The sequence below is a fragment of the Excalfactoria chinensis genome, chromosome 7 (genome assembly GCF_039878825.1).
Source record: "Excalfactoria chinensis isolate bCotChi1 chromosome 7, bCotChi1.hap2, whole genome shotgun sequence".
In the NCBI taxonomy this organism is placed as follows: Eukaryota; Metazoa; Chordata; class Aves; order Galliformes; family Phasianidae; genus Excalfactoria; species Excalfactoria chinensis.
The window spans coordinates 8,926,473-8,954,110 of record NC_092831.1 but is presented as its reverse complement, the minus strand read 5'-3'; the positions used below and the strand labels follow the sequence as shown (position 1 = coordinate 8,954,110).

Sequence of the window (27,638 nt, the reverse complement as noted above, 5' to 3'; positions counted from 1 at the left end):
CACTGAGATACTTATTTTGGAAGAAGTACTTTTTTATATATGAAGAGATTGCACATGAGTTCCAGCAGACAGTAGATAGGAGGGTTTTCAGGGAAGAACTGATTGATTTCATTTGCTTAAAAAGAGTCAACAACAAAATCTGAATGTATTATAAATGTAACATTATGGAAATTTCCATGTGGGGCTTCAAAACCCACTGTAGTCCAAACTAAAATCTCATCTCAATTAGACTGGTCAGCAGAACTAGCTTACATTGGTATTTTTGTATTACTTTTTTTGTTATTTCTAATAACCCCCTTTTGTTGCCAGAGGGGAACTAATGGAGTGTAAAGTCATATGCAATTCAAACTTCTTTATACATTTCCTTGTTTTCCATTAGGCCTGCCAGCTCCCAGTTCCAAGCTAAGTAGGGCTCCCTTCTCTTACCGTCATCAGCTCGTTCTACTGCTGAATCTAAAAATAAAAGCACTGTCTTGCACACAAGTGCTAAGGTTGTATAACGGACTTTCAGCCTCTGAAATATGCCAGTGCAATAGCAGCTTTCACATAATCAAGGCAAGTGCCAAGGAAGCAAATATAGATAAAGTCCCTTTTGCTCCTAACAATTTATATCTTGTTCAGCAGTCCCAGCCAGCAAGGAACCTGCTTCTCCTTGCAGCAGACAGCACGTGGATGTGCAGCTGCCTGCCTGTGGAAGCAGCACAGTGGCTGATGTAACTTTTGGAAAAACACATCAATGCAGATGAGGATTTCATTTTCTTTCCAGCTGCTACTGCCACAAGTATGGGATTCACACTAAGCAGGTGCGCTATGCATGATGCAAACATCACGCTGGTCATGCATGCTCATTCTTTGTGTTTCTGAAGTCTGACCATTACTTTCCACCCCACACCGTGCAGGTTCTTATAATGAATCCTGGTGCATGACTGTGTTCTCAGCTTTCTCTTTTCCTAAAGAAAAAAGTGTCTGCTGTCCTCACATCCTTAAGTCCTACAGTACTGAGAAGCTGTACAGCACTGTGCTTATCTGTGGGCATTTTTTAGATGGTGCTCAGTTACTACAAAGACAAAACCCTTATAAAACCTTTATAAGCTCAAAACTGGATATGTAGACTAAAGTACTCCCAGTGCATCTTGGTACTATACATCTGCCTAGGTGAATTAGTCATGTAAATTCAACTGTTTTGTTAGAATATAGCTCTGAAATTTGCATTTTCAAGTGTATTTTCCCCCTCTAACAGCCTGTTATGCACTAATGTTCAGTTCTTTGCAAGGGACAACTGGTCAGTGAGATTTGTGAAATCTGACACAAAATTCATCAATACTTGTTTAGAACGGCCTAAAGAAAGATATTTTTATACTCCTTAAGCATCTTCTGGTTCTAAATGTGAGACTGAATTACAGTTAACTTTTCTTCTCTCCTCTCCTCCCCTAAGCTGGCAATAGAAGAGTGAGCTGCAGAAAAGCACCACACGGGCTGGACTGAAAACAAACCCAATAAAGGCTGCAATTCATCTTCACTGTTTTTGTGGAGTTACTTACACAGTTTAAACGATTTAGGTAAATGATCAGAAATATTTATGAGGTCTGGAAAACCACTTTTGACAGCCTCCCCATGTCTAGATACGTTGCTACTTTTGTATGCATAATTAATTTCAATGTTACTAACTTTCTTAGTACGAGCCACTTTATACTTACATTTCCAAGACCATAACGATGTTGGCTTTTTCTTCAAAGGCATCTACACATTGCACGAGCTTTGGGTGATGCAGACAGTTCATGATGCTGATTTCTTCCCTTATGTTTTCTTTTTCCTTTGCAGAATATGCTTTGAAAAATTTTCCTGCCCACACTTTTCCAGTCTTCTTTTCAACAAGCCTAAAGACTTGTCCAAATTTCCCCCTGAAAACATATATTTCCATAAACTGTTTTCACAATGTACTGTCCACCATGACCAGTAACATTTAGAAAACAAACCAGTGCAACCACATCCATCTGAAATACCAAATACTGCCATATCAAGTATTCTTCTATACTGATGTTATAAAAAATAACCTACAAGAAGTTTTGATGAGTGCCATATTTAGGGACTCCAGTTACACAGTTCTTTCATACAGGAAGTTTAAGAAATGGATGCCTAAAACCAGGTGACTCCAGTTCTTCTGCACAGCTTTTTTTTAATAGATCGTACACTTCTGCTGGGCAGCAGAGAGGAAACAGCACAGCTACGACGTGACATTTCAAGATGGAGGTGAAATTAGAATTTGAATGTAAGGGTCTCTTTTGATTCACTTTGTTGCATAAGAACAATTGCACCTGTGTGATACACTTAACTATTAGAAGTGACAGATCTGTTAAGTGAAGCACACACCATCCCTGGCCTTCAGCACCACCAGCAGCACAAATGCTCAAAGATTACCATGGCGTGCAATTCACATAACCACGAGTTTGAGCTTGGACAAACACGGCCAGGCTAATCACTGACCTTCACTGAGCAATTCTATTAATGCTCTTGGGATTATGACCACTGTCAGCAGAGATCCTAGCCTGTGGGCAGGATAATCTTGTTACCACTAATGGGTATAATGGAAATGCAAGTGCACAGTGCTTTCTTTCCTCAGCTAGACTTCAGAGCACTGAACAATGAACAAATTCTCTCATTTTATTCATACGTGTGCCCAATTCTCCTTGCCAGAAATATATGTAATGCCTATTTAAAAATATCAATTAATAGGAATAAAGGGTCTTTATGTATTGGAGGTTGACATATATTAGAATCTATTTTTACAGCAACAGAGAAGCACTGCTGGAATGCTAGAGTGCTAAACACCGTCAGAATAGGAGCGCCTGAACTTTATAATTGCCTGGTAGCTTGGAAAACAAGGTGTCTTTAAAGGCACAACGAAGTACTTACGATCCCAGTCTTTCTTCAATATTATAGACATCTGAAACCTTCTGTTCAGTGTTGATAGTAACTGTCCGATAGGTGATCTCTGTTTCTTTCCCTTCTACAAATGGAGATTAAAGACCACGATTAAAAACTTCTATAAAACGTGAATTAAAATTACAGTTTTTCATTTGTTCTGATTAAAATATGAAATTCTTACCATCGTCAGACAGCTCTGCTTCCTCCTCTTTAAGTTCTTCTGTGAAGAGAATAAATACACAAATAACTCATTAAATAGGATATGATACTTAAGAATAACTGCCAAATTATTCACAGCGGTATGTGTAACTGGTAGACTCTATGGCTGAGCATCAAAAACAGTCAGGAAGTTAACTTCATAGTGAAAATCTCTTCACTGCTTCTTCATTTCTATTAGTTACATAGTCAGCATCTACTCATTGTTTCTTGATAAATAAAGTTCACGTGCTTTGCAGTGCTTGACTATTTTACCTCCCCACTTGAAACACAAGCATACTGAGTCAATTCAAAGTCACCTAACAAATTGCTTTAGAAATGCCTTAGTGAAATAGAAAATAAATTAAATATACTAAAATCAATAACTACATTTCTGATTGGATGACAAATCCTTTTGTGGCTTTTCAAAGCAATTTTGTCATTGCAAGACCAAGAGTAAGGCACGTTCACACACAAAATGATTTCCTGCAGAGCATCCAGACACATTTTTCAGTCTCAAGACAACTAGAAAATCTGGAGAGCATGACTGAACTTTGAAATTGATGATATCCAAATGGAGACTCCATTCTGCAGTACTCAAAGGCAGGCAGAGATATTAGCAAGCTCAGTGACACAAGACAGTGAAAGCTGGCTTGAGTTTCCCAGTTTTTATTTGTAATTCTTATGCACTTGAACTGTCAGTAGGTTTTTGTGTTATTCCTCATGTTGCCTGCAAGCATGAAGCAAAAGGGCCATTGCTGGAATGTAGTTATACGTTACTTACACTGCTTGGACTTGCTCCTAAGGTCTAAGGCTATGACCAGCAATTTGAGCAACTGCAAAGGCAGTACCAGAAACCTGAACAACTCTCCCTGTAGCTGCCTAAGCTGTGATTTTTCACTGTGGAGTGCAAGCCCAACCAAGTGATTTATGCCCAACCAAGTGATTTATCCCCACTGTGTCAACCAATTTATGTTACATTAACGTGACCCTCTGTATGCCACTGAACTTTAGAATACAGAGGTAGGTGCAGCAGATGATGAGGAAACAACTGAAAGAAAGGGTGAAGGGAGCACAGATAACTGGTCTGAGATGGGCATCACCTATCCAACACATAAAGCTGCATCTGTATTTTGGTGGCAAAGTCAATCGGGTCTATAATCTTTTCGTAGAGCCCTCCTCCCTTTTTGCAGGATTTGCAACCCTTGTATGTCCCAGCACAGAGTAGCTGCTTTGCAGTCATTTACCAGAAGAGCAGGGAGGGAAGCGAGCCCTCCCCATGCATGGGTAGCTGTCCTCAGATCTTCCTCAGCTAGAAACCACACTTGCAGAGAGCACATCACATTTTCCTCCCCTTTTAAGGGCTGCATAAGGGAGCTGATCCCACCCTTGCTGCCAGCTGTTAGCGTCTGCCAAATAGTGATTAGACAGACAAAGAAGACAGTTCCCTGTTCTGGAGCGACACAATACTGAAGACATGAACTGGAAACATTCTGGCCCACCAGTGGAAGCCTAAATTAAATAAATGGAATATATCTGAGCGTGGTAAGTTCTGTGTAGCTGTGCTAGAACCTTTCCCAAAAGTAAGTCAGTGGTACCAAGTTTTCCTCAAAGATGGCAATGTCTACTTTCATATGTCCTGACTTACAACTTTATTTTAAAGCTGTTTTCTTGAAATTAACAGTGCAGGGTTACCCGCACAGTTCTTCACTAGGATTTTGTTGGGATTGCTGATATGTACCGGCCACCTCAGTGTGAAAATTAGTAATCACTCTTTCTGACAGCAATGGAAAATCCCCTGTTACTCAGCTAAGTGTTTACACAGACGGCAGCTTGATGTCCTGACTTTCAGAGTTGCTGAACACATGCATTTTCCACTGCCTCTAATTAAAGCTATACTCATGCACTTGAAAAATCACGCTCTATAAGACTTGTCCTTACTTCACGCTATCTGTAGCATCAAGAACAGAAAACATGAAGCCCTGGAATTGAGAGCACAAAGACAACCCACCCTCCTGCAAACAAAATGCAGTTTCTTCTCACCCAAAGAAACATATTGCTATTAAAAACATTTATTACATTGATTTGTACACTCTATGGGCTCTTAGTACTACATCTATGTATAAAAACAGTCTTAAAAAACAGCTTGTTTGCTTTGGCCCAGTACACATATAGCTTGCTCTCAGGAAAAGTCAGGTCCCCAACTCTAAAAGATTTTTGTCCTGCAACTAAAGAAAGAGGGCATTCAAACACAGGGAATTTTATTATGAAGTGTTAATAATATCTCGCTTTCTTTCAATTTTATTGCTACCCTTAATGGTATTTTTCCCTCTTTGAAGAGAATCTCCATCCTGATTCACACCAGATTCTAACTCTTTCTAATAGAGGAAAGTAGCTCCTCAGAATGCATTCAAATCAGCACTCAAAGAGGAATGCGATTTATTTTGTTTAGAAGTGCCTACTGAGAGGCTCGTGAAGCTTTTTGGTGCTGCACCACTTTGCCTTTCTGTGGCAATGGAAGACATCATCCCAAGGATTATCTGAGACACTCAAAACTCTAATGTTCTGCATACGCAAGTACAGAAGGAGAGATAGAACACACAGACCACTCATTAAAGACTAGAAATATGGAAAAAAAGACATTATTTTGGTGCCCAGTTCTGGGATTTTAAGTGTGATAGGAGTATAAATGTGATCCTTGCACAGTAGGTAAATGTGGATTTGCACAGAAAGTACCTACAATATGTATTTTGTCAAAAATAATGTTAATTTTTTTATGTGAGTTTAAAATATTTGTACAAGTCTCAGAATAATTTCTAAAATGCACCGGCTCTTCCCATTAGCCCTCTGAGAAGATGCTAAGCAAATAGTGAGAGTCAAAAGATACTAAACAGCCTTTTTACATGTATATCTAAATGGAATCAAAAATATTTTTGGCACCCACACAACGCTGCAAACTCAACATGCTAAGTAGGATACAAGTGTTGAATTCACAAAATCAAGGGTATTAGGAGCAACAGCACAGAGCTACTCTACCATGCTGGAGTCTGAAGCATGGAAACTACACATAGGTACGAGACCCTCAGTTTCTGTTGTGTATTCAGTGCTTGGCTAGCAGCAAGCAAATCTGCTTTTTCCCAAAGCGAATCTTTTACAAGTTCTCTTAAGAACTAACCTTCTTGTTTCTCTCCAACTTTTACCACCTCAGATTCTTGACTGGGCTCACTGATGCCGTACACGTTAGCAGCTCGCACACGGAATTTGTACTCCCGGTCAGCCTGCAGGTCCTGCACATTGAAAGATGTGCTGCGGCAGGTAGTGAGGTCTGTCCATTTGTTATCCACTGAGTTCCAGATCTCCACAGTGTAGGACTGCACCGCGCTTCCACCATCATAAGAGGAGCCGTACCATGAAAGAGTGAGGGAGGAACTCCGTATGTCTGATGCACAAGGTGTTCCAGCAGGCGGGTCTGGTTTATCTGTAAAAACATATACACGAAGCATGTTAGATGCAATCGTAAGTATAAGAGGCAGGACTTCTGTTAGGGGATTACTGGCCCTTCCGTGCCATTTCTCTGCTTCAAATGTTTGTATTGGAGTAAGGAAACAGCTGCAGCACAGGCAGATAGAGACACCTAAACTAGCAAATAGATGCCAGTCCCACTTGGGCCTCAGCATGGGGTGTTCAGTCCCTGGAAGTCTTGCTAAGCCATGCTGAAGCCTAACACCCTTCACAGCTATCATTACAGGAACTACTGAGACTAAAACCAGTCACAGATATGCCCACACGTACTGAAAGACAATCTCCCTCACAGATCTTGAAGGGTGATTGATGTCTGCCAATAATTCATTGAACTTCTTTGTCTGTGATCAGATTTTAGAAGCCCAGTGTGCTTTTTGTTCGAAAGGAATTCAACTTACAGTGCATCATTTAAATATTGAGATTTCAGATCACGTATGTTTTGGAAATTGCTGGGGAGGTGGAACACAGAAACTTCAAACTGCTTTTCCTAACTTAGAGACTTATTTGTATATTCCTTATTTGCGTGGCTAGAGCCAAGATCACTAGAACCTGGTGCGCAGATGAGCAACCAGCTATGCAGGAATGTGGCAATACAAAAACCTTGAAGTTATACAACTTCTTCAAAATGAAGTTTAATCATTAACTACTTATTAAAATGAATTTTCTCCTAAGACAGAAACAAAAAACAAAACTAAACAAAACAGAACAAAATCTAAAAAAAAACCAACCAACTGATTAAAACAAGGGTTATGGAAGTTAAGCACTTGGAAAGACTTAAGGGGAACCAAATATCTCCCCTGGGAATAATCCTCTCAGGAATAATCTAGCAAAACCTACAAAATAATGATGATGTTGATCTGGATGAATTAGTGGACTAAGGTTGAATGAAAAATCACGGGATGGGATAAAATGACAGAAGATAAAAAGGCAGAAGGTGTGTTGTGCTACAAATAGCAGTTGCAACAGACACTGACTGATAAAATACCATCCCTTTTGCTGGTAAAACTCCTAATGGATATTATTACATTTTCCTTAAGAGAGGCAGAGCTGCCAAACCAGCCAAAAAATACAGCCTATTTCTCAGCAGTAAAAACATCCAAATACTGGTGAAATTGATGCAGACTTTGATCAAAACATTATTGTGGTGGACCAGATCAGTTATCATTCTTAGGAAAATGACTGAGCAGACAGAAGTGGCCACAGTTTGCCACAGCCATGCCTTTGGTTCTTGGACTGAAAGACCTCTCTGACTCCTGTGGTTTTGCTCACAGAGAGGGAAAATAAGATAGTCTAATCTGATCAAGACAGTTAAACATGGTTTCGCTGTCTGGAACAGGGCCATCCTCTTTCTACAGAGTTCCATAGACCAATAATTTCCCTGCAAAAGTCAGTTGTCATTGATTATCCACCTTCCTCCACAGCTTAAATGTATTAGGAGATGTATGAATAGAATTTTTAAGTATGAGGGAAAACACTGGGAGGTAAGAAGAGAGATGAGCACCAAGGCGTTGTATATGGCTTCAACATGACAATGACCTTGTGGAAGAGAGATTGATGGCCAGAGCAGAGGTTATCTGCACTAATTTTGGCAACATGTGAAACACTATTCCACTAAGAGTCATTATTATATGTACATCATTTGTTAAACAAAATAGAGACACGATGTCCTTAACCTCTGGAATGGTTTATTGCCCTGCTTAGTTGTCACATTTTACTGGCCTCACTCTCTGGCAAAACATAAGGGACTACTAACAAGCACAAATTTAAAGATGCCTGAAGAGAAGCAGCTCTCTTCTCTAGGACAATACTGCCCCAGCTTTCTCAGTGAGGAAAGAAGTGAGAGTTCAGTGCCCACATTCACTATATAACCACCCTTTTCCACTACTGCATCAGGCTCCAGAGAACTGCTTGCATGGTACACATGGATTATGTTTTCAGTCAGATAGCAGTGACAGTCAACTGTCACTACAAATTATTAACCATAAAGACCTTGTAGGGAGCAGTATTGTCTATGTCCTCTTGAAAATCTGCTCAGAAGAATATTTGTCTGTATGTCACATTTTCCTCCTATAGAATCATAATTGCATCATCTCAGAATGCAGATATAAGAACTTGGTTAACAGCTGACTTATCCTAAATCCAAACAGAACAGTGCAGTTCCTGATAGCAAGGGGAAACACTTTGAAGAAAAAGCTATGCCAGTAGTTTATCACACACCAGAAATGTCTCTTTGGATCTGTCAAAATAGCGCAGGTTCTTTGACATCTGCCGTGCACACAGCTGAATGTGAACAATGTGGGTTTATTTTAAAGAAAGAAAAAGAAAGAAGAAAAAAAAGAAAGAAGTGGCTTCTTCCAATACTAAGCCCTGTTTTAAGAAATAAGACTAGGGTATAGAGATTGGTATGTTTGATTGCTTCTGACTAGAGCTCTACACTGAATCCATATCTAGTATTAGATAGGTCTAATTAATTAGGTCTAGTATTAGATATGGAGACTGGCAGCCTTGCCTGTGGCAGGGGGGTTGGAGCTTGATGATCCTTGGGGTCCCTTCCTACCCAAACCATTCTATGATTCTCTGAGTGTAGTTACCTTGGTGGTCTCTCTTTCCATGACTCACCTGGATAACGGTAACACATTTGGTCAGCATATTTCGCAAAAGCAAGGCTTAGACATGAGAAGACTGAGAAGAAAACATTCATGGCCAAGGGGATGTCAGCTGTCAAGAAAATGCCACATGACTTCTATCTGCTAATATCTGCTAATCTTGAGAATATTTCTACTTCTCTATTTTTATTTTTATTCTTATTTTTTCCAGTAAGAAAATAAGTGAACCTGCAACTCTGGCTGGACTTGCTCAAGCCAGAAAGATGCACTTCAGATTTGAAACCTACCATGTGCTGCTGCTTGCAGATCTGCTCAATGTATGCATACGGAGGCAGTAGCTGCTGTGGGAGATCATAAACAAGAAAGGCTAATCTTTGCTCTTTCTTAAAACGACAGATGTTTATATAGCATTTTAACATGGTTAAAAATTATTTTATATCAGACTGGATGGTATTCCACAGCTCTTCACATTCAGAGAACTTGCAGATGGTCTCTCCATGTGTCTGTTTTGTTTCTCAATAGTTTATTCCATGGGGATTTTAAAGGTTACCCTTTATTCATCTGTCTGTATTGAAGGCTAGGATATTTTGCCAAACTACATTCCCTGCTGGAATATGAAAAATCTATCAGCACATTTAACTGCTTCCAATAAAAATATCCAGTGGGCTGAGATGGGGTGCAGCACAGTTCCCTATTTTGTCCTTCCGTTTTGGTGCAGATTGCATTATTCATGTCCTTGAGCTGCCCATCTTCACTGTTTCATTTGTGTGTCATGTGCAGTCTTTTACACTCATATACATCACGTTTAGGTTTATATTACAAGAACTTCACATAGACTTCATTAGACCACAATTTTGTTCTTGCTATTCTGTATTAAACCATAACTTCAAGTCAAAATGTGAACTAGAAACAAGTGCTTTGAAAAACATACTGCTCCTTGGGAACACTTCCATAGGAATATATTTGTAAGAGGGAGCCATTCAGATTCTCACTGACTTCTCAACACTGCTCAGTTTATAGAGCCTGCAGAACACAAGCACCACTCCAGGAGACCAAAAAAGGCAGTGTTCTCCTTATCTATCTCAGAGTGCAGGGAAATGGTGGCTGCTCTGCTGCTCGATATGAGGGTCAGCCCAAGCTCAAGCTGAGCTCCAGGGCTTCCTGTGTATTAGGAGCTCACAGGGCTCTGCTGCTCTTTGGAGCCGTTGCAGTAGAAAGCCTCTGGAAATGAAGAACAGTATAACTGCAGTCCCTGAAAAGATTAATTTTTCTTTTACTGACAGAGCCAGAACCGAAGCAATGTCTCTGAAGTAGTTTTCTTTATCTGTTCTCAAAATTGGTTTGGTTTCTTTCTAAACCCAGTTATCGTATTGCTGTATAGTACTATTATTAGCTATTGTGATATTTGTCTGTCAGATAAAGAATAGACAGAAAGAAACAATTTAATTCCATTCCACAAGCTGTTTAGCCAGAGAAGGTATTTAATATGCTGCAAAAGCCAGTTGAACACTGTCCATGCCGACAGCACTGGCAGAGCCTTCATCTGAAATTCATCAGCAGGAGAAAAGCGAAACCATAAAAGGCCATAACTGAACTCTGCATTATTGCTGACAGAGCTTGGGGTCATGGCAGACTTCTCAGCTGTGCTTGGAAAACTATGCCCTGCAGACTTTTTTTCCAAGGGAGGGAAGAACTATAAGTAGAGAGACTGTTACCCCTTTCTACCCTATATTACCCAGTAACATCCTACTGCACTGTGGGTTTAACATGAACTAGAAAAGAATTCCTGCATTCTCCCACAGAACAACTCAAGGGAAGAGGAAATTTTCTCCTACTGAAGCAGCCACTGCAGGGGGAGCCAAGGACCTCATGGACAAGGTCCCTTAGCTCAGGGGATTTCCACAGCTACAGCTTTGTCAGAGTTTGAAATTTTCCTGTCCCCTTTAACACATACAGCAGACCTTCATGAACTGGGGCCCTTCCCTACAGATCTTGCTGTTATTTAAACACTGCATTTTTTAGACCTGTGGATAAAATAGCTTGTGAACACAGAAGGCCTGCAGCACTGCTTTGTGCTGTTTTTTTCCCAGTTTGCCAGTGGGGTGACTGAGGCATGCAGGAGTGCAGTGACCTTGCCCAAGGGCATGCAGGAGTATGGAGCTGGGAATGAAACCAGAGCTCAGCACTCCTACGCATATGCCCTCAGCACAAGAACATCTCCTTCTGCCATGGGCTTAATGGAACAAATAAATATATCCAGTGCATTCTCAGGAGCCCATTTTCTAAACCATCTGCTTTATCCCTGAGTCAACAAGCTATTCAGATTACTCATGTGCTACACATCGGACAGATGGTTTGATAAGTGGTTGAATGAGAGCTCTGATACCTGCCCAGTGAAAGGTAAGGTGAGTTTTAGGACTTGCTTTGGTGAGACCATAAGCTGATTCCAAACCTTGGTAGTGTGAATGTCCTAGGAACACTGAGTTCATGTGCAGAACTGGAGTCACAATGAATCAATCATTCTTTAGGAACTAAGACATTCCTAGTATTTAACAGCAGGTAAAATAGAGTAAGTTTGAAATATTTCCTTTTCCAGGACATTTCCTTTACTACACTGGGAAAGAACAAGTGAAGATAAGTATGAGGAAAACAAAATAAGTAGAGAGTTCTGTTGTACCATCATAGCGCTGATGAATAAGGCAACATAAGTTGTTTGTCCTCTATACGTTCTAATCTTGCAGTCATAATTTAGTTTTGATGTGGCTGCAGAGTTGGGCAACCAAGCATTAGAAGGGAGGTGACAGTGAGACTTATAGCACTCCTGAACTACAACAACAAAAACAAAACCATCAGCAGTGCAAGACGTCTCTTCCTTAACTGTCAGTCTAATTGCCCTTTAACCAGAAAAATAATGACAAAAATCCTCCAGCAATCCAAAGGAATTTAAAGGTGAAAGGTTAGAGGTCAAATCCACCCACATACTGTTAGGAAATTCATTGCGTTCTTGGACCCTAGATGTAAACAGGGAACCACGTGGCTTCTGCAAGATATAATCTGGTGCTCCTCAAAAGAGGCTGAAAAAAGTTACAGAAGCAGTCATGGCAGTGCATTGCAGCAGTCCTGTTTTCTGTTGGAAGTTTCTATGCTTGATCTGCTTCACTGATGCCTGCACTTCCTTTACCAGACAGGAACACACCGTTTCTGATGCTACTGGATCCACTCACTGAGCAGCTAGCTCCAAACCAGACCTCTCAGGCACTCATAGAAATGCTGATAGTGCCACTGTTAACTGATGACTATGCTACTACATTTCCTTATAACAGAATTTAAGGGCAAAGAACTAATGCTAGTACAGCTGTATCCTTCACTGAATCAGAACTAAGTCGTTCATATAATCATTATTAAGTCAACCACTATACTCACTGACTACTGGAGTTGGCATTAATCTTATTCTAATGTGAATTCTCAAGTTAATGTTTTCATTTTTGCTTGGAAGACTCTGCTCAAAAAGATTCTGATAAAGGCATGGAAGTAAGTTTTGTCACAGAATGCAACTTCGCCATCCCAACTCAAGCAGGGAATTACAGCATCATACAAATACACCTAAGTTCTTGGCTTATCGCTGTTCAAACAGTGCATGAGGACACAGAATGTACATTATTTGGTGTCTGGATAGGGAGCTAGGAGATCTGGTTTAGTGGTTTTACTGTAGGTATGGTAAAGGGAGGATGGTTGGACTAGATGGTCTTGTAGGTCCTTTCCAACCTTGTGATTCTATGACTCTGTCATACAGCTTGCTGATCACCATCATAGTTTTTATACAACTCTAAAACTGAAGGAGTACAAATTTAAAGGACTTAAACTACAAACTTGATCAAATTGATGCCCCAGGTAGGCAGTACATGTGCTTTTAGTTCTGTACGAGAAATCTTCACCAATTCACATCACCAACCACATCAATACCCCTGCATACCAGGCATGGAGACATTAAGCATTTTGCCCCAGATCATGTAAGCAGTTTGCAGCACAGCTGCCACTTAGACTATTTCTTCTCCTTGACAAATTCTCCTCATTAAATACTATTATTCATTTGACTATCACATTATCCAGCTTCAGCTAATATGAAGACCAAATTTCTTTTTCAGAAATGGTTGCAGATTGGGGCATTTCTGTCACAGCTAAAATGTTCAGAAAGAGCAGTTTGATATGTTTACCCAGATACAGCCAATAAATGGCATGAAAGGAATGAATATTCCCTGCTATCACCATAGAGTGAGGGCTCTGCCTTTCCTAAATCAGTCCCATTGTACATTCAGCTCATCACTGGCTCATTTAATATAGCTTTGGCAGCAGAAGTCTGCTTTAATCTGATACAGTGTCTGCTGTGAATCATTAGCTCAGTCCCACATCAGGGTGATTTGGATTTGGAGCAGAAACACGCTGCAAAAATCCCCCTAGAGAGATGTTTCAACTAATGGAATTGCTTAATTGAGAGAGCTAATTTTGACAATAGAGAAAAACTCAACACTGGCATTTTGAGAACAGTTCGTTCTTTAAGAGCAACTTGAATGTCTTCTACTTCAGGTCTTTCAGTATTATTAGTGCTTATACAGGCACAAAGTTAGACACTGAATCAATGGTAAGCTCAAACTCTGCCTCTGTGGCTCAGTCCCACATGCTCATCATCACATCACACTGCCAATCAGTTAAAATGGTCTTCTCTAACTTAACTAAATATTTGTGCATCTGTTGTGTGGATTGCAAGCCGCTTACTCTGGAGGCTGAGTTTAATGGATAAGTGGATTGATACATGGGTATGGATAACTGCTTTGATCCATGAGCTCACAGATATTCGTTATAATCACACAAAAACAAACAAACAAACCACTAAAAAACAGAACAAGCCAAAAATCAACAGTACCTCCTCACACACACAAAAAAAAACAACAAACCCCCAAACTCTTAGAACAAAGGTAGGATTCTTTCAAGTGCTTCTTTTCCCATCGTACACTCCTCAAACTCTGAGTGTCAGAATCACTGCCTAGATTAGTTAAGCTTGCAGTTGAAATCTACTCTCCAGCACTTAGGCTTTCTCCATGTTATGAATGTTTCTTCCCAGTACTCTGGACACAGCAGAGAGTACAGACAGGTGAGAATCCAGAAATAAGGATGTGCTCTGCTATACTGAGTTCTCACATTTTGTGTACTTAGAGAAGTACAGCTTTCCCATTCTGACTAGAACTTTAGAGAAAAGACAGCACCTTCCATCATTTCAAAGTGCAAACAGAGAAGGATTTTTCTCAGTAGTGAGATTCCCCCAGAAGGGAGACATTTTTACCACCCTTCTCCACATTTTGAGGTAACCAGATTAAAGAATCTGGCCTGAAAGTGCATATGGAGCAAAACAGGAATCCTGAGCCCTTGTCATGCTTCTGGCGGTGCTGACATCAGTGAGACATCTCACTGAAGAGCTTGGCAATTTTACAAAAGGGAATTAATTCTTGTCATCAGCCAAAATGCACGGCAAACTTGAACACATTGTAAGGATTCTTCACTCAACTCTCCCAAAAGCATCTCTGTGAATCCACTGTTCTCTGGCACATTTCTCAGTTATGGAAAAGCAAAGCAGGAGGCTGAGATGAAGCTTTATAAGGTTATAGAATTCAAAGACTTTCAAACCAATTAACTCCAACGGATATAAAACAGCGACTTATATAATGACAAGGCAAGGTTCACTTAATGACAAGATCGTAGGAACTGCTGGACCAATTCAGCTAGAAAAAAATCCATCTTGCCCAATAACCTCCTACATTTAGCAGCCTGTAGCAGCTGCCCAGGAAGGAGCAATAAAAAGGGAAATGTGAAGAGCAAATGGTCTCTTGCCGTACCTCTGGCTGCTAGTCAGTTGTGTCGGGGCTTAGGTCACAAAAGCTTTAGTCAGAACAATATATACAATGATTATTTTAGGACCAATTTTTCATGGCGTTTATTTTTAACCTAGCTATACTTCTGACATGTACAATCTACTATTGGAAGGAGTGATGTGATTGTATATATGTATATGATGTATATATGAAGCAAAAATGCTTACTCTGTGCTCTTCTGTTCTTGTGTTTTGTAGCATGTTGCTGGCATTTACTTGACATTTATACTCAGTTATTGTTATCTAAAAGATAACTGCACCCAGTGTCAGAGATTGAGCAAAAGAAATAATCAGGTGGCCTGGTTAATAATCAGTAGTGTGCAACTGAAGATATTCTCTTTCATAGTGGTTGTTATAACTGAAAGTGTGGTTCTACTCATTAAACTTTGCACACTGTCCATTGGATTGCTGGAATGAATTTCCATTCCAACTTGCATTAGTGGTATTTTGCCATGGATTTCATTGGAGTCAGGTTTTTACCTTTGGCATTATGCACACATTGCTTACTTACTCACTAGCCCACAGTCTGTTAAGACAGCGGAGCCAATACAGTTACGACTCTACAGTAGGATGAAGACTTGCTATTTGAATTAGAATTTGTCCAAATGCCTGGGATCTACCCTTCCCCAACGGGAGGGGTCCTCATGTCAAAACACCTCTGCAGACCACACAGACCAGAGCCTATGGGAGCAGACTGATGTTTTAACCAGATCTCAATCTCTGCTTGTAGAAATTTCTTAGATTTGCATGGGAACCATTTGCTGTGTATCCATGTCAAGACGGGTTCATTGCCCCTTGCAAAACTCGGTATCACAGTGTAGATTTCTCTGATATTCACCAGCTGGGCAGCACTTAAATCTCCAAACACACTGGAGCTGTCTGCCAGTCTAAAACTGTAGCTGTCACAGTCCACTACAACAAAGTTGATGCTCTGAAGCTGTCATTTGATATGGCTTTTTGAAACTTTAAAATGCTCTTGCTCTCTCATAGTTTACGTGCATATTTAAGAATACATGTGTGATACAGACATCCAAATATAAAGGGCTTTATATTCGAAACAACCTGTCTCTACCCATTGCTTTCTGCCCCTATAAAACAAGTGGTAAGAACTGCCATTACAAGGACAAGACCTCTGTCTTCCAAGCAATGGGATGTTTTCAAGTTCCCAGTCTAAGAGAAGCCGTCTCAGTCCTTCCTAAACTAGCACTCTAAAATTTGCAGTCTGGCAAACATCTGAATGCTACAAATGTTAAATGGAAAAAGATGGACTACAGTTGTATCTAACCAGAAATGGAGATGTGAATTGTTTTGTTTTTTCTTTTTTTCTTGTACTTTAAAAATGTCTGAGCTACTTTGTACCTCCATCTATGCTTAGTAATTTCTGAAAATAAAACACAGTACAGCCCCACTGAAATTGCTTATAAAGCTTATTACAGTACCACAGTCCAGCCTATTATCATATGTACAACAAAACAAATACAGAGGAATGTCTAGAATAAATATATATCATTATTACAGACTCACCAACAACTGTAAGGTTGACTTGCGCTTGTCTGCTACCAAGTTTGTTTTCTGCAACTAGCGTGTAACATCCACAGTGCTCCTGCTTTGTCGACGATATTGTTAGCTTGCTGCTGTTTTCAGCATTCTCAATTTTGATATATTCATTTTCTTGAATCTGCCAAGTTCAAAGGGAAAAAAGAGATCTTATGGGAGGAATTTCTTTATCTCGATACTTATAAGAGGTCAAAGTACATAAAACACAAGGTTAGAATAATGATGGTCATCTGCAGATAACTCTGTCCTAGCAGTGAGTATGTTCAGCTGGTAAAGAATGTAGTTAACTCAAGTCATCTACTAATGCAGTGGAATCTGCAACAGAAATAAGGAGCATTAATGCTGGTGAGACTCCACTGAAGAGCAGGGGCTTTGCTTTCTACTATCTCTTCTACAGGTTTAAAATGCTTGCTGTGTAATTAGCACGCAAAAAAATTCTGGTCTCACATATCTCACAGAGATCACAGAGGCAAAAGGGTTTAGCCCTCATCATCCTAATTCATTTGCCATTCCAAATGTGTAAATCATCCATAGCTGTGACTTTTACCCTCTCATCACAACGAGCCTTATTCTGTACTTCAACATAAATCATGGTAACAGCGTCATGGTTTTGAGCAATTGAAGATGTTGTTGCCTGAAATGGAGATATAATGGTACAGCTGTGCAGAGAGAAGTACAAACTGCAGATTAGCCATCATAAGGCGTATTTATTTTCTGGAGAGGCAAAACCCAAAATCTCAGCTGAATACCACAGGCATATTAAGAACTAGCTTTTAATTGAAACAAAGCTATCATTGCATAAATAGCCAAGGAGACTTAGATTTTAATCAGCATTAACTGGAGACATGAAAGATTATCTTAAAACTCATAATGCTACACTGCAATTATAGAAGCTGTACCCTGTGTTCTTATGAAGCAGACAACATAATGTCAATGCCCTTCTCCTCCCACCGCTTCCTTCTTAGATAAGAGACTCTTCCAACTATTCTCAGAATTTCAATAAAAATGAAGGCTATTTAGTTTGGCAGATCTTGTCACATACATTCAGAGAATCAGAAATTAGAATGCTAAAAGCAGGACTTGCTCAGCTGAGATGAGACGTGCACACTGCTATATGCCCAGAAGTAACCTGTGAAAGTGGTTCCTACAGTAATTGGAATAGAAAATTATTAAGTGGGATTATGTAGGATTACAGTTTAAATTATTCCAAAAGTTTTTCTCCTCCCTGTGACCTTCTAAGATTCTACACTGGTTTGTAATGTTTTGCTTCATTGGAATTAGTTAATGAGTAAGAGAAATAAAAAATACAGTCTAGTAGAAATGGATATGTATTATACACCCATTGCAATGGGCACAGAGAACAGGAAGCTGGACTCCTTCATTCCCAAAAGAGAACCACTGGCCATAGTTAAGAATCTCCAACAACTGGCAGGGTAGAACAATGTATTTTATTGCTCTGCTAACAGAACAGGCTTTCAGAAGCTGCCTCTGTTTTAGCTGAGCGTGGCTCCAGCATCACTCCACTAGATTGCTGTCACACACAATTATATGGGTCATCACAAGGTGACATTCCCTTTGTTTCAGCAATGATATTCATCCAGATTATACCTGTAGGAGGTCACTGTGGCTTTTCTGAACCTGCGGGAATGTGAGGAAGAGCACAGAAGGGATGAATCCCTTCAGCTTACTGCAGTATACAGAGGAAGGGCTGAAATCAGAATTAACCACTCACTGGCTTTGCTCAAACAACTGCTACAGATAGTCCGCAGGAAGACTGTAAGAACACTACTGTGATTTTCACTTTTACAGATGGAAATGGAACACAGTCCAAATCATCTGCATTTATAGAAAAGGAAAAAATCCGGGAGAAAAAAATGTGAAGAAACGTATGTGAAAAAGAAAGTAAAATAATTGTGCTGCAAAATACGTAGTAGTTGGTCCCCAATTTAATGAAGTGTAACTACTGCCCTCACTTATCCTCCTGCACTGTTTATTAACCTTCATGATGCTTTTCCTTTTCTATATCAATCCTTTCTCATCCCAACATACCTGAAAAAAAATAAATCTCACTCTAATGTACAATTTTGCTAATCTTCAGATTGTCTCATAGAAAATAATTAAGCAGATATCAAGATGATTATTTTAACCATCATTTTAGAAATGGAAATAATCACAGACTATGAAGCTGCTATGGCTATTGTGAAATGCTGGTTTCTCTTTTCACATAGATTCTCTATATAAAAATAACCCCAAAATCTATGTAAATAGGATTGTTTTGCTCAGCAAAACAGGGAGTTAAACATCACTTGAGGACAATTTCTGTGGAAATGAGTAAATCTTTGTTTTTTAATCTTCAATCTCTACACTAAAGAATTTGACATAAATTCAGGAGTTCAGGAAGAAAACCCAAAAACTTACACCATATTCTTTCTCCTAAAGTAAGAGGTTATTTGAGGTTAGCAAAGATGGACCCTTTAGACTAGCAAACTGTTTTGAACTCTTTCGATTTAATGCTGACCTGTCTGAGCTTACAGTCTAAACTTCCTTGTAGGAGGAGCTGTTTTTGTTTATGTTCTATAGAGTGTATAATAAGTTCAGAAAAAAACAGACACAATAGCATCTACAGTACATATCTGTATTTGCTCTATCCTAACACAGCACTTGCATATTGCACTGTTTGGTTTCAAGTGTTTTAATTATTTATTAAGGAAACTCTTTTTATAAGCTGTCTTTATGGACACACGCAATGTAATTCAAGTAGAAAGAACTTGAAGCCCAGGGGATGAGGGAAGCACAGCTGCTGATTTGCCTCGCATGGAGACATTTGTGTTTTAAGATACTTTACTCAAGATTTTTACACCACCTTTTACCTCTCTGTCATAGCTTTAGACTGAGCATCAATGAAGAAAAGGTCGTTTCTAAAGGAAAAAAGTATTTCCTGAGACAAATACCTTCCAGGTACCATATTCTTTGAGTCATCTATATTTTAATTACATGCTCCAAGGCTTTTCTCAAAGAAGCAGCAAATTTTTAAAGAGACAGAACAGGCAGCAATGAGTATTAACTGTAACAAGAAGGATTTAGGTTTGGTGTGAGGAAAAAGAAATCTAACACTGTGGATATTTAAGCAAGCAGTGCAAATAGGTTGTCAATGAAGGATGTGAAATCTCCATCACTGTAATGTTTTCAGCAACAGTGAGAAAAATGTGTCAGGAATGACATGAACACTGCTAGGTCCTGGAGAAGAGAAATGGATGAGACGGCTTGATGGAGTTCCTGGCCAGCTCTACTTTATTGTTGTTTCACAGATGTTAGAGAGAGACCAGAAAACAAGTTACCTGCTTACGGAATTTCATCCAGGTGCAAGTTATGGGTGCTGTTCCGACCACTTTGGCAAACAGTTCCACTGATTCACCAGCACGGACCTTTCTGTCTTCTGGGAACTGAGTAATCTGAGGGGGAGTAGCTGATAAAAACAAAACAAACAAATCACACCAGTCCCTTTATGTTACTATACTTTCTATTTTTCTTAAAATTCAAAACACATTTCTCTGTCAGCTCAACAGTTTCAGAGCCACGTCTGTAACATGGATTGGCACACACCTGTTGTTTGCAATGAAACAACACTGTAAATATTATTTATTCCACTGTAGAGAAGCGGTAGCAATCTACACATCAGAATGTTGCTCATACAGGACCAACATACAGAAATATGAAGGCTAAAGCAGCTAAAGCTGCTCACCAGTTCCAAACAGTTTCCTAAGTGTGCTGTAGGATTCTTCTTCACTTTTCATTTTTTCTAAGGTCATCTCTGTTTGCATGTGCTGACAGAGTCTGCAAACTTGCTTCATAATAAAAGCACTGAGAAAATCCAGTATCTGCCTTTGACCATCTGTGTTCAGAGGCCAGGTGAGCTTCATGTGGGAAATCTATTACACAGGCATGGAAGGAAATCATCTTTGATTTCTCAGCTTCTCAGTGGCATGTACTTATGCAGATTTGGCATCCTGTGATACACAGAAAAACCCCTTTAACTGAAGCCTAAGCTGTGTTGTGGATATTCAAAAGGGTTGGAGTTACAGTGCTGACAAGATATGGGATTTTGCTGTAGATCTTTCAATAGTAGGAATTATTTTTGTATGCTCATGATTTAAGTTTCAGCCAAATATGACCTTGTGAACAAACTTGTAAAAAAGGTTTGGCTTTCCATTTTTCTCCTCATAGAACTTAATAGCCATCATTTAATCACATATGCACAATAAATTCAGCAGGTAAACAGCTGTACTTAGAAGTGCACTGACCGATCTTTAAAACTGTAATGATTTATAATTAATTCCTACAGGATGATACATGCAAAGGATTACCTGCTTTTGGAGGGGTCTTTGGAGCTGGTTTCTTCTTCACTGTTGCTTCACCTAAATATATACATATAAAAAAAAAAGTTAATTAAAAGTTTTGAGTTTTGGAAGGAGGTAGATTAACTGTGTAACTGTGAAGCTTACATTCATAGTGATGCTTTGTTGGTACTTGAAAATCTGTTATGTACTTGCAGCATGTTAAATGAATGAGTCTAAAATACTGTTAAAAAAACACTTTAATTATTCTGAATGATCCTCAGGATATTCACAGTTCAAACTAGAACTTTTAAAAGAGTCAAAGTCATCTACTACACATATCCCATTCTCCATCATACTCCATTTCTCATAGCAGTTTAACAGGGGTGAAAACACCAAGATCCACTTCATACTGAATTTCTGCTAAAACTTCCGGCATAATCAATACTGAATGAGCTCAGTTAAAGTTATACAGTGAATACCGCATGCTACTTCTTATGTCCCATGTGAGCTAGCGAAGAGACATGTACTGGCTGTAAATACTCCTATCAGTCCTCTGCCATGTCCTCTTCCTTAAGTAGAGACAACTTTTGCTAATATTCACAATGGAAGAATCATATGCCCCAACATTTGACACCTATGTACCTACATAATAAGAAGACAATGTTCTAGAAAATTGTGAATAGTAAGTAGAGAAACAACTGAGAAGAAAAATAGGTAGAAAATGACTATTTACCATTTCTCAGGAAAAAAAAAAAAAAAAGGTTTAAAAATAAGTATCTAGAGGCTACTTGAATTTCAAGGGAGCAGATTAAAGGATATAGAAGTGGTTTTAAACGTGGCATGCATGTTATGTCCACAGACAAGTAATGTTTAGCATGACAGAAACATAAAGAGGTTCAAAAGGACACATTCATAAGAGTTACAACTAGTGCTGGCCATTAAATGTAGCAGAATGGGATGCCTTCAAACCACTGAATTCCAGAAGAGGAGAAAATAATTCCTTGTAAAGCACACTCCTTTTACCCACTAAAAGATTGTCAAAGATGCTTAGATTAGATGCCTCTGGTCTGAGAGGACATTTCTTCTTTTCTTGTGCTCAGGTAGGCAGCTTGATTGAATCAGTCTGGCTACTAAGATGTTATTTTCTGCAGTAGAGGCAGTATCTGCCATGTGCTGTAGAGTATTGGGCAGCATCTCCACATGTGCATAGTGACAGCCATAACACTCTCAAAAGGTTTGACTTTGCTCCTTGTTAAAGATATTGCAAATTCAGAAGACACTGAGCAGTAAACAAAACAACAAACAACAAAACCCCAACCCACAAACAAACAAAACCCCACAACCCTCCCACCAAAAAAACAGAGATTTTTACTTTAACCTCCTTAGGCACTAGCAAACTATGTGCTGTGCATGACACCCAGGCAACGTGTCACCTGAGACCCTTACAATAAGGAGCTGTGAGATGTGAATTCACTGTGGGGATCTAACGTTGCAGATCAAGCAATGGGCAGTTGTGTGAATATTGATTTAATTTTTAGAGTCACAACTGATTTACTATAGGTTATTTAAAGACCAAATGCTTTAATATAGAAATAATGGTTTAACTGTCACTCTGCAGAATATTTCATTGTACAATGAAGTTGTTGTCATCTTCTTATAATCTATTTTATTTCACAGCTGTTTTCTCTCTATACTTAGCTTCTATGTGCTCTGTCTGTATTGTTTTTGTTCAAGGCAGATGCAGTAAAATAATGAAGAGGTAGGACATTCTTGCAGTGCTTATGGCTGAATCAAAGAAGAATTGGATGTCTCTCAAGGAGGTCTTTCTTCAATGACAGCTCAACAGCATTAATTAAAAGTTTTGATTAAGACTTTTGTAGATTTTATCCTGACATAACAGGACCACGTCCACCATGTGGGCTTAACTCTTTTGAAACAGAGGCCTTCAAAAAGCCCCACTGCTCATTAAAGGGACTCATTACTTTTTGGGTCATCAACAGACTGAGATGTTCCCTGGCTTCTGTAGTGAGTGACAGCAAAAATATTTCCAGCTTCTCTTTCCTATCCAAGTTCTACACAAACAAAAGCAAAAAGTGGTATTTGCAAACAGTTCTCCTCTTTTTCATTGCATGTTCACAGCCTGAGCTGAAACTCATTTATTTCAGGCTGTAGTCGCAGTGATGTAGATGAAACTACTTCTGTGATCAGGTGCCACTTGGAAGAGCTGCAGAACCTGACCTATTGTACGCTGTTAAACATCGCCATTAATGAAAATATGCCATTAATATGCATTGGATGCACAAACTTATGCAAAATAACTCAGTTATATGATTTAATAATACATAATTCTTTGGTGCTGCAATTGATATCAGATTCTCTCCTCTAAGCTTAGGGAGAAATGGCTGCTGGGTATATCATCAGAGTTATAGTGACTTTTAATAGTAGTTAAAGTAATGTCATGAATTTGATTACTTCCACACTCCATTAAGCCTGATATGAACAAAGAACACCAGTGATGACAACGAAGTAAATGCCATCTTTTAATGTAGATACTACCGCTATTTTTTTAGAAATATCACTGCAAACAAATAGGAGAAAAACACTTTCCTTAATGCAGCATGATATTCTCTTGGTTGTTGCAAGTGTCAGAGAAGTGATCTCATTCTCCAAATTCTCATGTTTCACTCTAACTCTTAATATCTCAATAATTTTTTTCACTTGGCTGACATTGTCATTTGCTGCCTTTGCACAATACATACACAAAATGAATGTCTATATCCTCAGATACTTCTCTATAACTTTTCCCATTATACCATCAGCCACTTCCAGTTCATCACAGAAGGGACCTCAATAGCATAATTTCTTCATTTACAACTACAGTCACATTCAGTTCACCACAATTAAAGAATAATCTTCTTGAACAGACAGGGATTTATAATGAACCACCATGTATTGCTTTTACCCTACAAATGGAATAAATGCACAGTGCCCCTCTTAGCTCTGGAGAAAAATAAGGGCTATGTTTAAGATGTTTCAAAAGAGTTTCACCTCAATGAGGATTTCCATAGTAGCAAAGTGAAGAACACAAACACAACAATCAAGTAAGGTACTCATTTTTATATGAAAATATAAGACTTTAATTTTTAGTTTTTACCCATCAGGACACTACATTCACTTAACTGAGAATATACAGACTGTCACTGGATTTCATCAAACCATGCAGACTGCAAAGGGTTGCAGGAAGGTCTGGCCGAATATCCTGTTTTGCAGACACAAATAGCACTGAGCAGAAATGCAAGGCAGGGGCAGTGTAGCAGCAAATGGGTAGAAGGATATGTCTCTGCATCCTTGAACCTGACTCTTTTGGCAGATGATGCACACTCTACTGTTCTTAGACCATCCTTAAGAATCGCAGCTCATCTCATGCATCTTTCTGAAAGCAGCTTTTGTTTCAAAAGCTGCTGGAGACAGTGAAAGAATCTAATAAGATTCATCAAAGTTGACGAGGTCAAATGATTGTTTTCATTAAAATATTTGAGCCTCTTGGAAATGTTAGTGTAAGTCTGCTTCTGCTGCTTTTTCAGCAAAAAAAGACCTTTCCTCTCTTACGATATTTACACTGAAAAAGGCTGAAGCTGAAAACCAGCCTGAAAAAAAAAAAAAAGGACATAATATTCCCTCCTTAAATGAATCTGCCTTCTAGAAATGACTTAATGTAAACATCACAAGGCTGGTATTTACATAACTTTATAGCCAGGTTTGCCTCTTAGAGAGCTTGTGTCTGGGGGCACATGCACTAAAAAAGGGAAAGATTCCATACAGACCGATAGCTGTGGGACATTTGGTTGTGAAGTTCTTTGCCCTGATGCTGAATTCATGAGAGCAGATATGTTCGGAAGCCTCTTTCTTTTTTGTTTTCCTTTTTTGGAATTTTACTAAAAATAAGCATAGCCCTCCCCTGAAATGGCTGTCTGTACAACTTGCTTTCAGAAAGCACGAAGTAGAACTCTGTTACAGTCTGAAAAAACAGCAGTACTCAAGATAGCATTTCTAACCAGTTCTGTTTTCCTTTAGGGACAAGTCTAAAAGTTGTGTGCACATCTTCTGTACTGATGGATTTCTGCTAGTAAGTAAGCAGAGTAAGCACCTAACTCTGTTAAACATAAGTAGAAAGACAGTATAACCTCTTCCTGACCAGACATCAGAGTATGATACAAAGGAGACAGTTTTTGTCTCCACTAACCATTTCTGGTGCTAGAAGGCATGAAGTGACTGAGACTAAGAAGTACAGAAAAGTAAAACCCTCGCATTTAAGGCAATGACTTATTCCATTCTATCCTTGCTTCTCTCACAGACTTCCTTGTTGGTACAAAAACTTACTACAGGTATTTCTCAGAACAGATAAGCTAGGAGAAAAGATGATGGCTAAAACTGCACTAAAACAAAACACATAATTAATTATCAACTTATTAATGCATTCACAAACCTATTCTAATTGCTACAGAGAAAACCAACACTGACAATGCACCAGCAACAGTAGCCTGAAAACTTCATGGTTAAATGTGACGACATGAGGAAATTAATAAACTAAATGCCACACAAGTCACTCTTTTTCAGTTTGCACGTTTCAGCAGTTTTTAATGGCTTTTATTTTTCTCATTAAAAACTACCAACATTTTGTTGCAACATCCCAAACTTAGTTTCTAAAACACTCAGAGACTGTCTTCAAATTGAAAAAAAAAACAACAATAATCTAGCCTCCTACATGAGAAAAAAAATAATCCAAGAAATATTCACTCTTGCATTCCAGTAAGGAGAGATCTAGCATACTCATAGCTTCAGCAATGCAGAATAGTAGACTCAAAGTAACTTAGCATTTAAAACGGCACCTCCTCAGTTCAAGGGCACGTTGCAAAAACTACCCTCATTTTCCTCTGCATAAGACAATCAATAAACATTTCTGTCTTCTTCGGTCAACATACAGCTATGTAGCATAGACCGTATGAAAAACACGTGGAAAATATTGTCCTGTGCCAATATTAACTCAGAAAATGTCAGAGTGGTGTGAGCTATAAAGTAACCTGGCAGAGAATCAAAATGCGTACTGGGCATTAGCCAGCAGTACTGGACTGGACTTCATGGAGAACAACAAATTAGTGTTTCTCCCACTGCTGTCTTCATAAGCACAGTTGCTGAATTTTCTTTTCATGTAGGAAGGCAACCAAACTTCACAGTTACCACCACTCTGTTGTTTCACACAGCTTTGTTGTGAGGACTTGTGCCACAGTAATTCTTCACCCTTGGATCCTAATCCCAAGAAATGCATTCACCACCTCTCACTGTTCAGACTTCCAGAGAAATTGTATCTAGGTCTTAATAACAGTTTGAGATAATCTTAAGTACATATATTGAAATAGGAGGATTCAGCTTCTCTTAGAAAAAAGAGACTGATTTTTCCTTGGAAAAGTTCACTTAGAGAGTTCTCTGGCAGTGAAATTCATGTTGCTCCAACACAGTAAATAGAGACATGGATACTTCACATTCACCGTGAAGAGAACTTGGATCTTGCAGCAGTCAGAAGTAGAGTACCATGGACCTTATGATAAAGGAGTGGGCTGAGGGAACTGGTTTGAGTAGTCTCATTCAGCCCTAAATGCATCTCAGAAAGTTCTAGGGACCAAAGAAGGCAGCAGTAGCACAGTTGCCAGACCACATCTGCTCTGCAGTTGTGTCTTATTTTTGCAATTAGGAGAATTTCTTTCACCTGAATAGTTGTTTCCTTAGTAACTTAGTTCTTCTCTTAGAAATAGGCAAGTTTTATACTGATTTTAAAACACTTCATATTCCTCCATGCCATTTTTCATATTATATTGAAAGAATAGAAATCAACCAAAAATTCATCAAGCTTAAATATTTAATGTGACGTTTTCTTACAGTAGTGCTTGCAGATTTGGATCCTCTGACAAGATTGTTTATTGAAGAGCAGATCACAGAACTGTGTGCTAATCACTTGGGCCACTGACACACAATTTTTCCATGGTAATTAAAATGCTTAGAACTCACCCTGTCTTCAACTCCACAGCAATGAATGTGTAATACGATAAGAAGTCCTGTCTAACATATTTATATTTATGATGTTCTTTTCCAGAAATGCAGTTCAGCCTGAATTCAAGTACCAGCATTTCTCTTCAAACACTTTGATCCAATGCTTAGACTTCAGATGGTTATTTTCTGAAGCATTAAAACCCATTCTTTCCTCAGTAGCAATTACTGGGATGCAGTTTCTTCCTTTTACAGTACAGTCAATGGGGCAGTAACAATTCTCAGAGTGAGAAAATGTCTACAGATTAGTATGCCAATAACATTGATTCTCCTTCAGAAAGAGAAGTATATTGATCTTCACTTTCAGGAACTAAAATTTAATTGATTTCCATCAGATTTCCTGAAGGTTCCTACTAGGGCAAATGTCTTGGAATCTCTTATACATTATCCAGAGGGAGGAAATGTTGACATAGATGCTCACCATATGAAATTTGACTTCTACTTTCTTACAGAAAATGGACAGTATGAAAT

At 39.0% G+C, this 27,638-nt stretch overlaps 1 protein-coding gene across 2 annotated transcripts in view; it reads right to left on the bottom strand.

Annotated features, from left to right (window-relative positions):
• Window positions 1-27,638, bottom strand: part of MYLK (myosin light chain kinase) — a 179,737-nt gene that overhangs the window by 20,994 nt on the left and 131,105 nt on the right. For both annotated transcript variants that reach the window (XM_072341613.1, XM_072341612.1), the window contains exons 19-25: window positions 21,093-21,143; window positions 20,067-20,194; window positions 16,696-16,849; window positions 6,296-6,598; window positions 3,107-3,145; window positions 2,914-3,007; window positions 1,698-1,901 (exon numbers count right to left, since the gene is read on the bottom strand). In XM_072341613.1, the coding sequence (XP_072197714.1) occupies window positions 1,698-1,901; window positions 2,914-3,007; window positions 3,107-3,145; window positions 6,296-6,598; window positions 16,696-16,849; window positions 20,067-20,194; window positions 21,093-21,143 (973 nt within the window). The remainder of the gene's footprint in view (window positions 1-1,697; window positions 1,902-2,913; window positions 3,008-3,106; window positions 3,146-6,295; window positions 6,599-16,695; window positions 16,850-20,066; window positions 20,195-21,092; window positions 21,144-27,638) is intronic.